Source organism: Rhamphochromis longiceps, unplaced genomic scaffold (genome assembly GCF_057381845.1).
Source record: "Rhamphochromis longiceps isolate RC_006_pf unplaced genomic scaffold, R_longiceps_female_GT1.1 unmapped_scaffold_4, whole genome shotgun sequence".
NCBI classification, from domain to species: Eukaryota; Metazoa; Chordata; class Actinopteri; order Cichliformes; family Cichlidae; genus Rhamphochromis; species Rhamphochromis longiceps.
The window spans coordinates 2,026,309-2,040,031 of record NW_028187224.1 but is presented as its reverse complement, the minus strand read 5'-3'; the positions used below and the strand labels follow the sequence as shown (position 1 = coordinate 2,040,031).

At 44.0% G+C, this 13,723-nt stretch overlaps 2 protein-coding genes across 4 annotated transcripts in view; both read right to left on the bottom strand.

Annotated features, from left to right (window-relative positions):
- The window catches only part of LOC146640656 (uncharacterized), a 35,868-nt gene extending 31,765 nt beyond the window's left edge, over positions 1-4,103 (bottom strand). Inside the window, exon 1 of the mRNA XM_085399992.1 lies at positions 207-4,103. Coding sequence (XP_085256118.1) covers positions 1,047-2,657 — 1,611 coding nt within the window. The 5' untranslated portion in view covers positions 2,658-4,103 and the 3' untranslated portion in view covers positions 207-1,046. The remainder of the gene's footprint in view (positions 1-206) is intronic.
- LOC146640654 (uncharacterized) overlaps positions 1-13,723 on the bottom strand; it is a 42,697-nt gene that overhangs the window by 18,155 nt on the left and 10,819 nt on the right. Inside the window, exons 1-2 of one of the 3 annotated variants that reach the window (XM_085399936.1) lie at positions 10,160-11,961; positions 9,622-10,041 (exon numbers count right to left, since the gene is read on the bottom strand). The exons of the other annotated variants lie outside the window; for them this stretch is intronic. The gene's annotated coding sequence lies outside the window, so the exon portion shown is untranslated. Of the gene's footprint in view, positions 1-9,621; positions 10,042-10,159; positions 11,962-13,723 lie in introns of those variants that run through there. 3 annotated transcript variants of the gene reach the window in all.

Below are 13,723 nucleotides of genomic sequence, written 5' to 3'. Positions count from 1 at the left end.
TGTATTTAACACACACATAAGGCGCACTGGATCATAGGGCGCATACAAGTACCGTATGCGTATTTAAAAATAAAGCGGGAGCAAACCTGAGTTCGGTACCTTACTCACATTTTTATTACCAGTAATCGTCATCATCAACAACACACAAGCATACAAGTGTGCGTATTTAAAAATAAAGCAGGAGCAAAACAAAGTTTGGTACTCACATTTTTATCATCAATCAAACCCATCGAAGTCCTCATCCTCTGTGTCTGAATTGAACAGCTGCGCTAAATCTCCATCAAACATGCCAGGTTCACTTTCTTCACTGTCAGAGTCACTTTCCGTGCCGTGCGGCTCCTCGGAAATGATGCCGGCTTTTGCGAAAGCTCGAACAACAGTGCCAGCAGACATGTTAGCCCAAGCATCTACAATCCATTGGCAAATTGTGGCGTAACTTGCCCGGCGCTGCCTTCCACTCTTGGTTAAACTGTGGTCTCCATCGGTCATCCATCGCTGGATGTGTTTGTCGCCGATGTGTTTGCTGCAGTAGGAGCGGAAGATGGCCAGCTTTTCCTTATAATCCGCTGGAAGTTGCTGCGCTACCGTAGTCCTGGTCCGGATGGAAAAATGGCACCGTTTCATAAAAAGTGAAAGTGAAACTGCTTTTAGCCGAATGGTGACCGTCGAAACGCTTCTCCCGCTCGTTCTTTGCTCGATGATCGCCTTATGTCCGCGGAAACTCAGCTGCGTATTCTTGACCTGTCGGAGCTTGTTTTCCAGCTTCCTCCATTTGCGAACCATCGATTCATTAATCTTTAATTCTCTCGCCGCTGCTCGATCTCCATGTTCCTCCGCGTAGCTGATGGCCTTCAGTTTAAACTGTGCTTCGTAAGCGTGTCTCTTTGCCATTTTCAGGGTTGTTAAAACAACGGTGTCCTGCATAACGCACATACCTGTTCTTTTATACAGGTATGTGCAATAAAGTCAACGCACACACTTCACCCTTTAGCGTTCTCATGGTGTTCTCTACTACGTCCTCCTTACAACACAAAGGGCGCACTGCGCTATAGGGCGCGCCGTAGTTTTTGAAGAAAATCTAAGACTTTTAATTGCGCCTTATGGTTGTGAAAATACGGTATTATGGCAAAACGCTGGTAAGAGTTCTTGTTCATGAATCCAATATTGAGCCAAATAACACCAACAGAGATACAGGGAGCATTATTGGCGAGGTTAACTGCAGGACCATTCCACTCACTTGTGTTTCTAGGGTAAGAGTCATTTACTTGAATGAGATCTGTTCGTACAGCCGAGAGGGAAGCACCCGTGTCGAGGGTAGACTCCACAGATGAAGCATTGAAGTTCACTTTCGTTCTTAGTGGGGTATTCCAGTGGACTTGTGAAAAATTGTCTTCCAAGTGTCCAAGACTGTGTCCACCCTGTAGTGAATCGGGCGTGTGAGGCTCCGTTAGTAACTGGGGGAAGGTTGGCCTCTGTAAAATGTCCTCCCCCCCCCCCCTGTAGTTTCCCGACTGCCTGTATTGTGGCTGGGATGTGGTGCTGCTTAATTCCACCTTTTCATGGCCAGGGTCAGAGGGGCCAGGTGCTGGCAATGGCTGGACTGGGCCATGCCTAGCGGTATTCGAGGCTCGTTGTGGCAAATGAGGTTGGGTGTTACAGTTTGGGCAGGTGCGTGTAGTGAAACCTGGCTGAGAGCATTTGAAGCAGTAAGGTTCAGGCTTATAGTTGTCTTTGCTACATAAAGCAGGCTGTGGTCTTTGTGGTCCAAGCACTGAGTGAAGCTCATGAGCGCGTAGCAGCAAGTCCATTACAGAAGTGACATTAGCGCCATACAGGGCAACTCTGTATTTTTCGAGAGCATGTTTACTAATTAGGTCAATTCTGTCTTTTTCAGGTGGGGGGCTCTTCAGTTTGTCAAACTCACTCAACATGTGGGCGACAAAGGTTGGGAGCGGCTCGTCCTGAGCCTGAACACGATCCAAAATTCCTCTCAGGATGCGTTCTTGGTTGTCGGAGGGCAGAAAAACTGTCTTAAACAGTTGACAGAATTGAGCCCATGATGTGATGTGGGAGCTCAGTGCCTTGAACCATTTCCCGGGCTCTTTTGCAAGAAAGTGTGGCAGTTCGTTTAGCAATTGCCCATCAGTTAGGTTCAATGAGGCTTTGTATGTGCCAACTGCATTTAACCAGTCCTCAGGTTGCACTTTTCCGTCCCCAGCATACACAGGAGGCTCCAGCTTTGCGTGATGTAAAGCTGCCGCAATCACTCTGGAAGTGCTGCTGAGTTCAAGTGAGTGAGATGGGAGGAAAGGATTTGTAGGTTGAAATGGGTTGCTGGGCAGGAACGGATTGGTACTGTTGGTGGGTTCAGTTTTGTCCATCACATGAACATAAGGTGTCGATGTGGCCATTGGGAAAACAGGAGACTGTGGGACTGCAGGAGGGGGAGAGTTCCCCGTTGTGAGTTGGTCCCACTGCCTTAGTAAACTCTGCTGTATGTTCAGTGAGTCACGTAAACAATCACTAAGCTTATTCACCTCAGTTCTTAACTCCACCACTTGTTGGCTAAGGCTAGGAGTCACATTTTCAACTATCTGGCACATAGGTAACGAGGTAAGTTCCATGTCTGAGTCAGAGTCGTCTGGGCAGTGTGCCATTGCGATTTCAAAAAAATTAAGCCGCTCCAGGGCACAGAGCAGTTAATGATATAGCAGTAAAAGAGTCAGTTAGGTCAGACTAGAAAGACAAAACTGCAAAAATGCGTTCAAGATTAAATTTAGAAAAACCACATATAAAATTTCGCCCAACAACTGAAATTAGACTGGAGTGATCAGAACCATGTTATTACAATAGCATGTCTGCAACACTAGAGCTCAATGCAAGATTAGTTTTAAGTCGTTTCGTTATACTGAGCCGAAGACCAGCACCAACGGTTGTAGTCGGCCAAGCTATCACTTACATGTGCTACAGTCAGTCTCAGCAGAGGGAAAGGGGAATGAAAAGCCAGCAGAAATGTTCATGTCCAGGCTCTCCACAGAAGAATTAATCCTTAGAAGACGAAACCAACAACAAATAACAAATCCACGGAGTCCATTTGCGTCGCGGAGTCAGCTTCTCTCTTTTTCTTTCTCCCAAGCGGAGCAGCGGCACACCACGGTATCCAGAAATTAGTCGGGTCCCACCTGAGCTGAGGCTGCGGCCATGGCTGGAGAAAACGTCCGAGCGTCCGCAAAACTGGGGGGATTTCCGAGACAGTTCACGTGCTAGAAGAGAAGAATCCTCGGCGGGATGCAAAAATCGTCTGAAGTCCAAGGGGAAAAAGTTCGGGCGCCAGTTGTAACGTGCAGTGGAGATGAAGCCAGCCGCGGAGGTGTGCAGGTGGATAGCGAATGAGCAACAGCTTCTGACTTTCCAAAAAGTACTCATTTATTTACAATATCAAAAATAAAAGTGCTACCTCTACCACACATTACTAAAGAGCACACTAGTCCGCGTACACACGGGAGCATCCATTACAGGAGGAGTGCGAAGAAGAACAAAAAGGGGGTGACACCAGTCGTGAGACAGGAGGCGCCGCCATGTGCCGATACACTGCATTACAATAGCAACTGTTACAATATAAATATTGTTCTGAGAGGCTTTTTGTTGGTTGAGTCTGAAATTGATTGTATGTACAATTCATATCCTTATAAAAAGGCAGAAATATGGTGTTTTATTAATAAACTTACATTTATGGATATAAAATAGCTAAAAGTATTAACATGCCTCAGAGAAATCACTAATAACACTAAGGGCTGGACGGATTTGATTTGCATTCTTCAAGAAGAGTGTGGTGTCATCAGCTAGCTGGCTGATGATGAGCTCCTTATCAGCTGTGCTGATTCCTTGTATAACAGGTCAAATCTCGGGGTGGAGTCTTAATCATTTTAATTGAGCTATTGCCATTCGTGTACAAGGTTTTGATAGCTTTACAGAAAAATGCCAAATTTTTCCAAAGAGTGGAAAATAAATTGATGTTCAATTGTATCAAAAGCCTTTTAAAAATCCAGGAAGAGAATGAAGCTATAGTCAGATACCAAATCAGAGTAATCAAGTAGATCTAAAACCAGTCTCATGTTCTTAGAAAGGTGTCTGTTTCTCATAAAGCCTGATTGTGTCTCATCGATAATTGTGTCCAAGAACTCTTTCATTCTGTTAGCAAGTACTAAAGCCATAATCTCATAGTCATCATTGAGCAGACAGATGGGTCTCCAATTATCAATAAGAAGTAAGTCTTTGTTTGGCTTTGGAATAAGTGTTATGAGACCCTGAGTAAGAGTAGGAGGGAGGATGTTATTCTCTACACTAAGGCTGCTCAATTAATCGAATTTTAATCACGATTACGATCTGGGCTTTCAACGATCATTAAAAATGACTGAGCCGATTATTAGCCCCTCCCCCGTGCTTTACTCTCGCGCTGCTCCGTGTGGCAAATTGAGCGCACCTCTTTGCATTTCCAACACGCATCACAACAATTAAGAAGACCCAAGGGAAGCTCGGAAAGCTAAGCAGAAGTTATTTGGAGAGGAGAGTGACTGCCATTGGTTGAAAAGAGAGGTAAAAAAAAAAAAAAAACTTCAGTGGTGTGGAAACATTATGGGTTCGCGGAGTCAGACGTGGATCAAGTAGACACAGTGGTCGTGTCCAAATTCATGGGCTGCATCCTCCTGAGGACCTGGCCTTCGCGGTCTACGTGGGCCGGGTCCTCAGAAGATCGGGTACGCCGGAAGTAAACGGCCGTGAAATTGGACGGTCTAGCCTTCTGATTAGCGTCACCGCTGTCTCGGTGGAGTTTAATAAACTCAGCCGTCTGATCCTTGCTATCTAAAGTATAACAGGACACTGGCGTAAATTCTCAACTGTCTCATACTTCTGTTTAATCAGTTTTCTGTTTGACGTTAAGATAAAATAAATAAGATAAAATAAAACTGTGTAAAAACCAAGGTTTTTACACAGTTTTATTTTATCTTATTTTATTTTATTTTTTATTTTATCTAATCTAATCTAATAACTTTAATCTCAGCCAAACCGATTTACTCACGAACAAACAAAACACTGAAAAAAGCCAAACAATAACATTTTTAGGTTGTCTAAGTGACTTATATCTTACGTTTAACCCAAGTAGCGAAAGTCCGCGGTGATCTGAAAATGATGTGCCGGGAGTTGTGCCGTTCTCGGCCGCATCAGTAACCTCGAGCTCCCGGCTGGCTGTCGAGCTGGTGGGTAGCAGACGTCTCCGAAAACGTCGAAGCACTTTTGCAAATATGCGATATCTTGATAAACCGAGCTGATATTTGATGTTTACACAACTACTTTCTCGCCTGAAAATATATTAAAAGTTTATTTTCTGACCCAGAAAAATTAGTAGGAGTAATTTTAAAACTTAGTAGCGGCCGCCATTGTTGGAAACTGGAGTTTGGCTGGGCCGCGCTATGAATTCTGGGATATGGTAGGCCACGAAGGATACACCCGACCCATCCTTCAAATTCGGGGAAAAGGAGGACTCGTTTGTCGGCTGCATTCGGAGCAGTATATGAATTTGGACAGCCTTCGGCGCGTCGCTGTGACGTAATCGGTCTACAAATGCGGCCTCAGGAGGATGCAACTCATGAATTTGGACACGACAAGTGTGTAAACTTTGCTAGGTGTCATAGCTGCACCACAGAGCAACACTGCAAAGTTCACTAAACATAGATGTTTACATTTTTCATTTATTTTTTATATTGCAAACTCTTGCACTGTTATCAGTATTTGCACACTATTTTACATTATTTTTTAAAGTCATTATTCAATACATTGTTATTGTTAACCCTTTAAATCCCTGTAGAACCGGAACCGGGTAAGCTAGCGCAATAATTTGTTTTGCATACAGGGAGTGCAGAATTATTAGGCAAGTTGTATTTTTGAGGAATAATTTTATTATTGAACAACAACCATGTACTCAATGAACCCAAAACACTCATTAATATCAAAGCTGAATGTTTTTGGAAGTAGTTTTTAGTTTGTTTTTAATTTGAGCTATTTTAGGGGGATATCTGTGTGTGCAGGTGACTATTACTGTGCATAATTATTAGGCAACTTAACAAAAAACAAATATATACCCATTTCAATTATTTATTTTTACCAGTGACACCAATATAACATCTCCACATTCACAAATATACATTTCTGACATTCAAAAACAAAACAAAAACAAATCAGCGACCAATCCTGGGCTATTCTCTAAGAACAAAGTTTTCGGGACCATATGTTGTGGAAAAGAAACTTAGCGAGACCAATTATGTTGTTCAAACACCTGATCGTCGTCGCAAGACCAGAATCTGCCATGTTAACATGATAAAACATTATCTTACGAGAGAGAGCGAGGATGATCCCCTCACGCCACCCAAAGCTACATCTAGCTCTCCTGTAGCATGCGTAACTTCAGAGATGGCCAATGAAAGCAGTGAGGAGGACGCGGTCCGGCGCAAAGATGCGTCACAAGGTACGAGACTAAGTAATGGTGAGATTCTGTCAGATTTGCCCCATTATTTGTCTCACCTGTCATTTGATCAGGCTAAAGATATCCAGAACCTGATTGTGTCGTTCCGGTGTATGTTTGGGGATGTTCCTACCCAGACGAGTTTGATATCCCATGACATTATTCTTACAAATCCTGCACCCGTTAAACAGCATGCATATAGGGTCAATCCCATCAAAAGGGAGGCCATGAAAAAGGAAGTAGAGTATCTGATTAGGAATGGACTTGCCATACCCAGTTGCAGCCCCTGGAGTTCTCCTTGTTTGTTGGACATTAAAGCTGATGGGAGTCCACGGTTCTGTACGGACTTCCGAAGAGTGAATGCGGTGACAGTTCCTGACGCATACCCCTTGCCCCTCATCGATGATTGCATTGATGACATCGGACCTGCCACATTCATTACTAAACTGGATATGTTGAAAGGTTACTGGCAGATTCCTTTAACCAAAAGGGCGTCAGAGATATCTGCTTTTGTTACTCCAGACAGTTTCCTCCAGTACACAGTCATGCCATTTGGGTTATGTAATGCGCCAGCTACATTTCAGAGGCTTGTGAACAAAGTACTGGGTGATGTTCCAAACTGCCGGGTGTACCTAGACGACATAGTTGTGTATTCCTGTAAATGGGCAGAGCATCTTGCTACTTTGTCAGCTGTGTTTGAACGCCTCTCAGCTGCCTCGCTGACTTTGAACCTGGCCAAGTGTGAGTTTGGTAAAGGTACCATCCTCTATCTAGGCCAACAAGTTGGCGGAGGAAAGGTATGCCCAGTGGATGCAAAGATCCATGCCATTTCAACCTTTCCAGTTCCATCTACAAGAAGGGAGCTACGTCGTTTTCTTGGGATGGCTGGATATTACCGCCGGTTCTGTAAGAACTTCTCAACAGTAGCTGCCCCATTGACTGCCTTGACCAGTCCATCAGTTCCATTTACCTGGTCTGATGAATGCCAACATGCCTTTGAGAACCTTAAAGGATTGCTTTCATGTACACCTGGGCCCTGTTTCAGGAAGCCGGTTTAGTGGAAAAACTGAGTAAGTATACCCTGAGTTAACGAAAACTCTGGGTTTTCGGTTTCACAAAGCGAGTTCAGCTGAAGCCTGAGTGAGTCACTATGACGACACACGCCGTGAAGCTAACCTGCCCCCTAGCAGGTTTACTACAACTAACCCTGACTGTCTCCGCCCCTTTGTCGGAAACCTGACTGTAGGAAGTGTCAGACATGGCGTGTCCCTTCCTTGAAGAGCCAGTAGATCGTGAAGCCCAAATTCTCCGCAGAGCTCTCCGCCGGGAGAGAGTGATCAGAGCGCGTTTGGACATTTTATCATTTCCTGATGATTTTCTGTGCGAACGTTACCGTTTCTCAGCACAATCTATAATTTATTTGGATAACATCCTCAGGCCATATATTACGCATGTGACACATCGCGGACATGCTCTCAGTTCTGTACATATTATTTGTATTGCACTTCGTTTTTTTGCAAACGGGAGCTTTCTGTATAATATTGGTGACGCTGAGCACGTTTCCAAGGCTACCGTCTGTCGGGCAGTCAGGAATGTTACAGTTGCACTGAAACGTCTCCTGCACTCGTTTGTGGTGTTCCCCGGTCATAGACCCACAAGATTCATCAAAGAGGGATGCCACAAAATTGCAGGTATCAGGATGACCAAAACTTAATTTATGGTGTGGTGATACTTGGACTACTACTTAAATTTTACATTTATTTTCAGGGTTCCCAGGCGTGATTGGCTGTATAGATGGCACTCACATTCCAGTCATTGCTCCTTTAGTAAATGAAGGAGACTATGTGAACAGGAAGTCTTTCCACAGCATTAATGTACAGGTACATAGTTCCCTGTAGCATTTCAAACTAACAAATTATTTCATCATAGTAATGGATGCTAATTTGTGTTCTCTGCACTGTGAAGATCATATAGGATGCTGCCAACATTATCACAAATGTGGAAGCCAAGTGGCCAGGCTCTGTCCATGACTCACAAATATTCCGTGAATGTACACTGAGCACAAAATTTGGACATGGTGAGTTGAGAATACTTTAAAATATATAAAGACCAATTGCTTCAGGGACATTTGAACTGAAGTGTATCCTTCTGTCTTAGGAGAGTTCACTGGCTACTTGCTTGGTGATAGGGGGTATCCATGTTTACCCTATTTGCTTACCCCTTACCCTGACCCTGAACCGGGCCCACAGCAGCGATATAATCTGGCTCATTGCAGGACAAGAGCCAGAATTGAAATGACTATCGGAATGCTTAAGGCCCGGTTCCAGTGCCTGCAAAGACTCAGGGTCACCCCAGAAAGGGCATGTGACATTATTGTGGCATGTGTGATTCTTCACAACATTGCCACAATTAGAGGAGAACATTGTCCTTCTGAACCAAACATCAGCAGTGATCCAAACCATGAACATCCTGACCCTCCCACGGACATACAAGATGGAAGTGCAGTCAGAGACACCATATGTCACAATCATTTCTTTTGACCCATCACCTCAACATGTTGAAAGAAGAATAAACAGATTTTTTGTTCAACTGGCTTTATTGGTCGCCTGTATTTCCTGTACACAAAGTATTAAAAGATGTACACCTCATAAAGTGTCTCTGTTGCTTCCTCCTCTGTAACAGCTGTCAATGTTTCTTCATTATTTTCCTGTAGTAAAGAAATAAACAACATTGCTGTTCTACTGTAAACTCATATAATCTGTGGAGTATTACTCACAACTGCATGTTGGTCTGGCTCAACAGGAGGCTGCACCAGATGCAGTACACCACCACCATCAACTGATAGAATATGAGGTTTATACAGGTCACTTATAACTTACAAGGGACCAAATGGCAATTAACAAACATACCAATCACCTTACACTTCATTGTCATTATGCTCTCAAAGACAACCAAGCCTGAGGGAAGGCAAAATCAGTAGGAAAATAACTTCACTACAAAATAATCCATTATGGTAAAGAGTTTATCAAATGAATGAGTAGCACTGCAAAGGTGACTGTGAAGAAAGGATGTATGCACATCATGTATTATTTTGGATTTACCCCCTATGTAGGCACTTGTGTCTTGCGGGGTTATTGACTCAGAGGATGTCCCCGCAGAGATGCCTTCGGCCACAGGGCGCCCACTGTTTTGGCTGAGGGCCAACTGCTCAGGCTCTGTGAGTGGTGGTGGTGGAGGACCCCCACCTGTTTTTCGGGCCTCCGCTTTTTTTCTGTTGGCTATAACGGGCCACATTTGAGCATACAGAGTAAGCAAATATGTACTTGTAATGTGCTCAGATAATTTCAATAAGTGCTTACAGAAAGGAAATTAATGTAGCCTCTAACTGCAATTGATTTACATAGGACAAACAGACCAAGCACTATGGCTAATAATACAATTACACCATACCTGTTTGGACTATATTTTTATATTTCATTTTTACTTGCTGCCAGGAACGTTTGGGGCCTGTTGGGTTGCACCTGCGCTCACATCACATCACAAAATAAAATGTATAAAATAACAAATAAAATAACATATGATAAAATAACGTGTTAAATGGGTGGAAATCCCTAGATCAATGTTTATATTAACACTCACGCATTGACTCTGTCGGCTATGTTTTGCCATGCATGCTCCCTGTCTTTCGCAGCTGTGGCTGTGTTACTTTTTTCCGCGGAATTTGCGTGTTATCGGCATATGCTGCCATCAGAATTTCGGCCTCAAGCGCTGTAAAATACATTGACCACGCCTTCTTTCCCTCCGTCTCCATGGTGACTCGCTTAATCTGTGCTCCGCTTATCAGGGCTTTATGTATCCTCGTCCGCGCGCTTCACTTGGGGTTAAAGCAACTCCGCGTTGACTGAACTAATTGTTATCAGCCTTTCTGAAACCGAATATTCCGAGTTGGACAGTTCGGGGTTACTCAACCCTGCGTATCGTTTTTCACTCTGAGTTTTCTAAACCGGCTTCCTGAAACAGGGCCCTGTTCTCTCCGCCCCAGACTTCGGCCGACCATTCAAGTTGGAGGTCAATGCTAGTGCCGTCGGGGTAGGTGCTGTCCTTCTACAGGAAGATCAGGATGGACTCGACCACCCTGTGTGCTACTTCTCAAAGAAGTTCACTCTTCCCCAGAGAAGGTATTCAACCATCGAACAAGAAACTCTTGCCGTTCTGCTGGCTCTGCAACATTTTGAGGTTTATCTCGGATTAAGCAGGGAGCCCATAAAAGTCTTTACAGACCACAATCCGCTTGTTTTCCTTTCAAGGATGTACAATAACAATCGTCGGCTTATGAGGTGGTCTTTAATCATTCAAGAGTACACCCTTCAAATCTGCCATAAAAAAGGGACAGAAAATGTCCTGGCTGATGCACTATCCCGTGCCCTGTAGTCTGTTTAGGGATTTTGTTTGTGTTTGAAGGATCCAAACTGTTTGTTTGGACTTGTAAGGGTGGGGGTGTTACGTGTCTGCAGGCTGCATGTTTTCTTTCCCTCCCCTTTTGTTTTCCATTCCCTTAGGTTGCAGACTGCAGGCTGATGTCAATCTGTGTGACGTCCAACTAATTAGAGGAGGGAGGCCCTGATTGGACAACCCAGGAGTGAAACCCTTGATAAGGAGACTCACCTGTGGCTGGGCGCGGCTCTCTTCCCTCCTTGAATTGTTTGACACATGTGTGATGTTTTCCTGCTGTCTTTCTTTTGTTTGATGATTGTGGTGGGAGTAAAGTGGACTAGGTAAGTTTGGGGACCCCATACACTTACTCACGTAGAGTCTTTGTGTTAGAAACACTAGGTAAGTAGGTTGGTGCCACCCATGTAATTTTGAGCTTGTTTTAAGTTGAGGTTTAGGGTTTTTCTCTCCTGTTTGTTGCTTTTCTAGGATAATAGCTCAGCTCAGCTAAGTTTTGGTTTTGTCTTTTTGGTGTTTTTTTTTGGCACAACCTAACTGTCCCTTTTTCCCCCACATTTGTTGTTTGAGTCTGGGTTGTTTATTTTGTGAGAGCGCTGCCATTAAACCTTTTTTTTTTCATAACACCTGTACTGAGTTTCCGGAGTTGTTGTGTTACCCCCTCATGCCCTAGGAGAGACGTAACACCACCTTTCTTTGCAAGGACACTCAAAAGCCTGCCATCCATGGATTCTGTCAGTGTTTTGATCTGTTCACCATCAACATTGCGTGCAGCAGCAACCACAGCCTCCCAGACTCTGTTCAGAGAGGTGTACTGTTTTCCCTCCTTGTAAATCTCACATTTGATGATGGACCACAGGTTCTCAATGGGGTTCAGATCAGGTGAACAAGGAGGCCATGTCATTAGTTTTTCTTCTTTTATACCCTTTCTTGCCAGCCACGCTGTGGAGTACTTGGACGCGTGTGATGGAGCATTGTCCTGCATGAAAATCATGTTTTTCTTGAAGGATGCAGACTTCTTCCTGTACCACTGCTTGAAGAAGGTGTCTTCCAGAAACTGGCAGTAGGACTGGGAGTTGAGCTTGACTCCATCCTCAACCCGAAAAGGCCCCACAAGCTCATCTTTGATGATACCAGCCCAAACCAGTACTCCACCTCTTTTTTATTATGTCTGCCATTTCCTGTCCGAAACCGGAAGTGATGTCATTTTCGTGGAAAATGTAGTTTTTTACTTGTAGGCCTTAAAAGCCTATACTGGTGTTTTTATAAGTCATGTTTGACTCTATACTTTTCTGAATAGTTTCTGGAATGCTTAGAACTCGAATTGCACTGCTGGAAATAGTTTATTTTGATGCACATGCTGTTTTCTTTGCAAATTTGCATCATAGGGTTGTTTTTTGTTTTTCCTGCAGTATATAAAAATTGCTGTATCTCCAAAATAAAACTATGAAGACACTCAAAATAAATTTCCTGTGGTGGGAAACTATTTTTTGCAACTTTTTTGTATTTAAAGTTTTGAGGGATAAGCCTCTTAAATTTCCCCAAGTAGAAATATACCGTATTTTCACGACCATAAGGCGCACTTAAAAGTCTTAGATTTTCTTCAAAAAGTGCGGCGCGCCCTATAGCGCAGTGCGCCCTATGTGTTGTAACGGTGTGTTCACACCGAACGCGATGGACGCGAATAGAGCGTCAGGTTTACATGTAAAGTCAATGGAAAGGCGCGATGACGCGCGATTGCGGGTCCCGCGAAAATTCGGAAGCAGATTTGCGTCGCGAAAACGCCGAAACGCGCGTCAGTGTAGCGCGTCTGGCGCGTTTGACTCGCGAATAAAACCACGCGCGTGAGTTTTTGTGTTGCATTTTGTGCATACGCGCGTTTCGCGTCTACCGCTCGAGTTGGAAAAATCTGAACTCCAGCGTCAAATCGCGCCGCGACAACCAATCAGGAGCCTGGTGACGTGGCTGTTACCTAGGTCAAAGGGGCAGATCCAGCCAAAGCCTTTCATACTTCAATGGAGGGGAAGGCTAATCAATGCGGTAGCAAACAACTCGGAGCTGTACAACACCAGCTGCTTTCAGTACCGAGACAGGAATAAAAAGGACCGAGCTTGGAGGAAGATATGTGAAGAGATCGGGCAACCTGGTAAGTTCATTCATTTCTCTTTTGAAAGTTTTCACTGACCCGGGGAAGCCGCACAAAAGCTAGCAAGCCACCGCTATTTTCCCACTGACGTACAAATACCGTTCTGCTTTTATGCATGTTGTCATTTAGGAATATATTTTATTGTTTATTAATAAACAGCACACAGTGGTCCCGCTGTTCATCCGTCACTGCTTTGCTTTTTCGCTGATTTTTTTATTGCACAGTACAGCATTGCATTCTGCAGCCTGATTGACAAATCTCCTGGGCTTGGCAAATTTATCACGTTTGGTTTTGATAACCATCGCGTCCAATAGAAAAAACAGCACAAAAACAGCACAAAAACACCCATAACTATGAGCCTCATTCGGAAATAGACACCTGCACCGCGAGGGAAAAAGGCGCACGAAAGTGGCAGGCAGATGAAGACAAACCGCGGCATATTAATACTTTTACGTTTTGCAATCTACAAAGGTTTGCACTTTGAGAATCAATTGTGAGAACTGTGATCAATGTTCATGTGTGTGTGTGTGGAAAAAAAGTGTATAAAGTGCGTGGCCAGGGGCTAGTTATTCTGAGAACCCCTGCGATAAATGAGGGACCACTGTCTA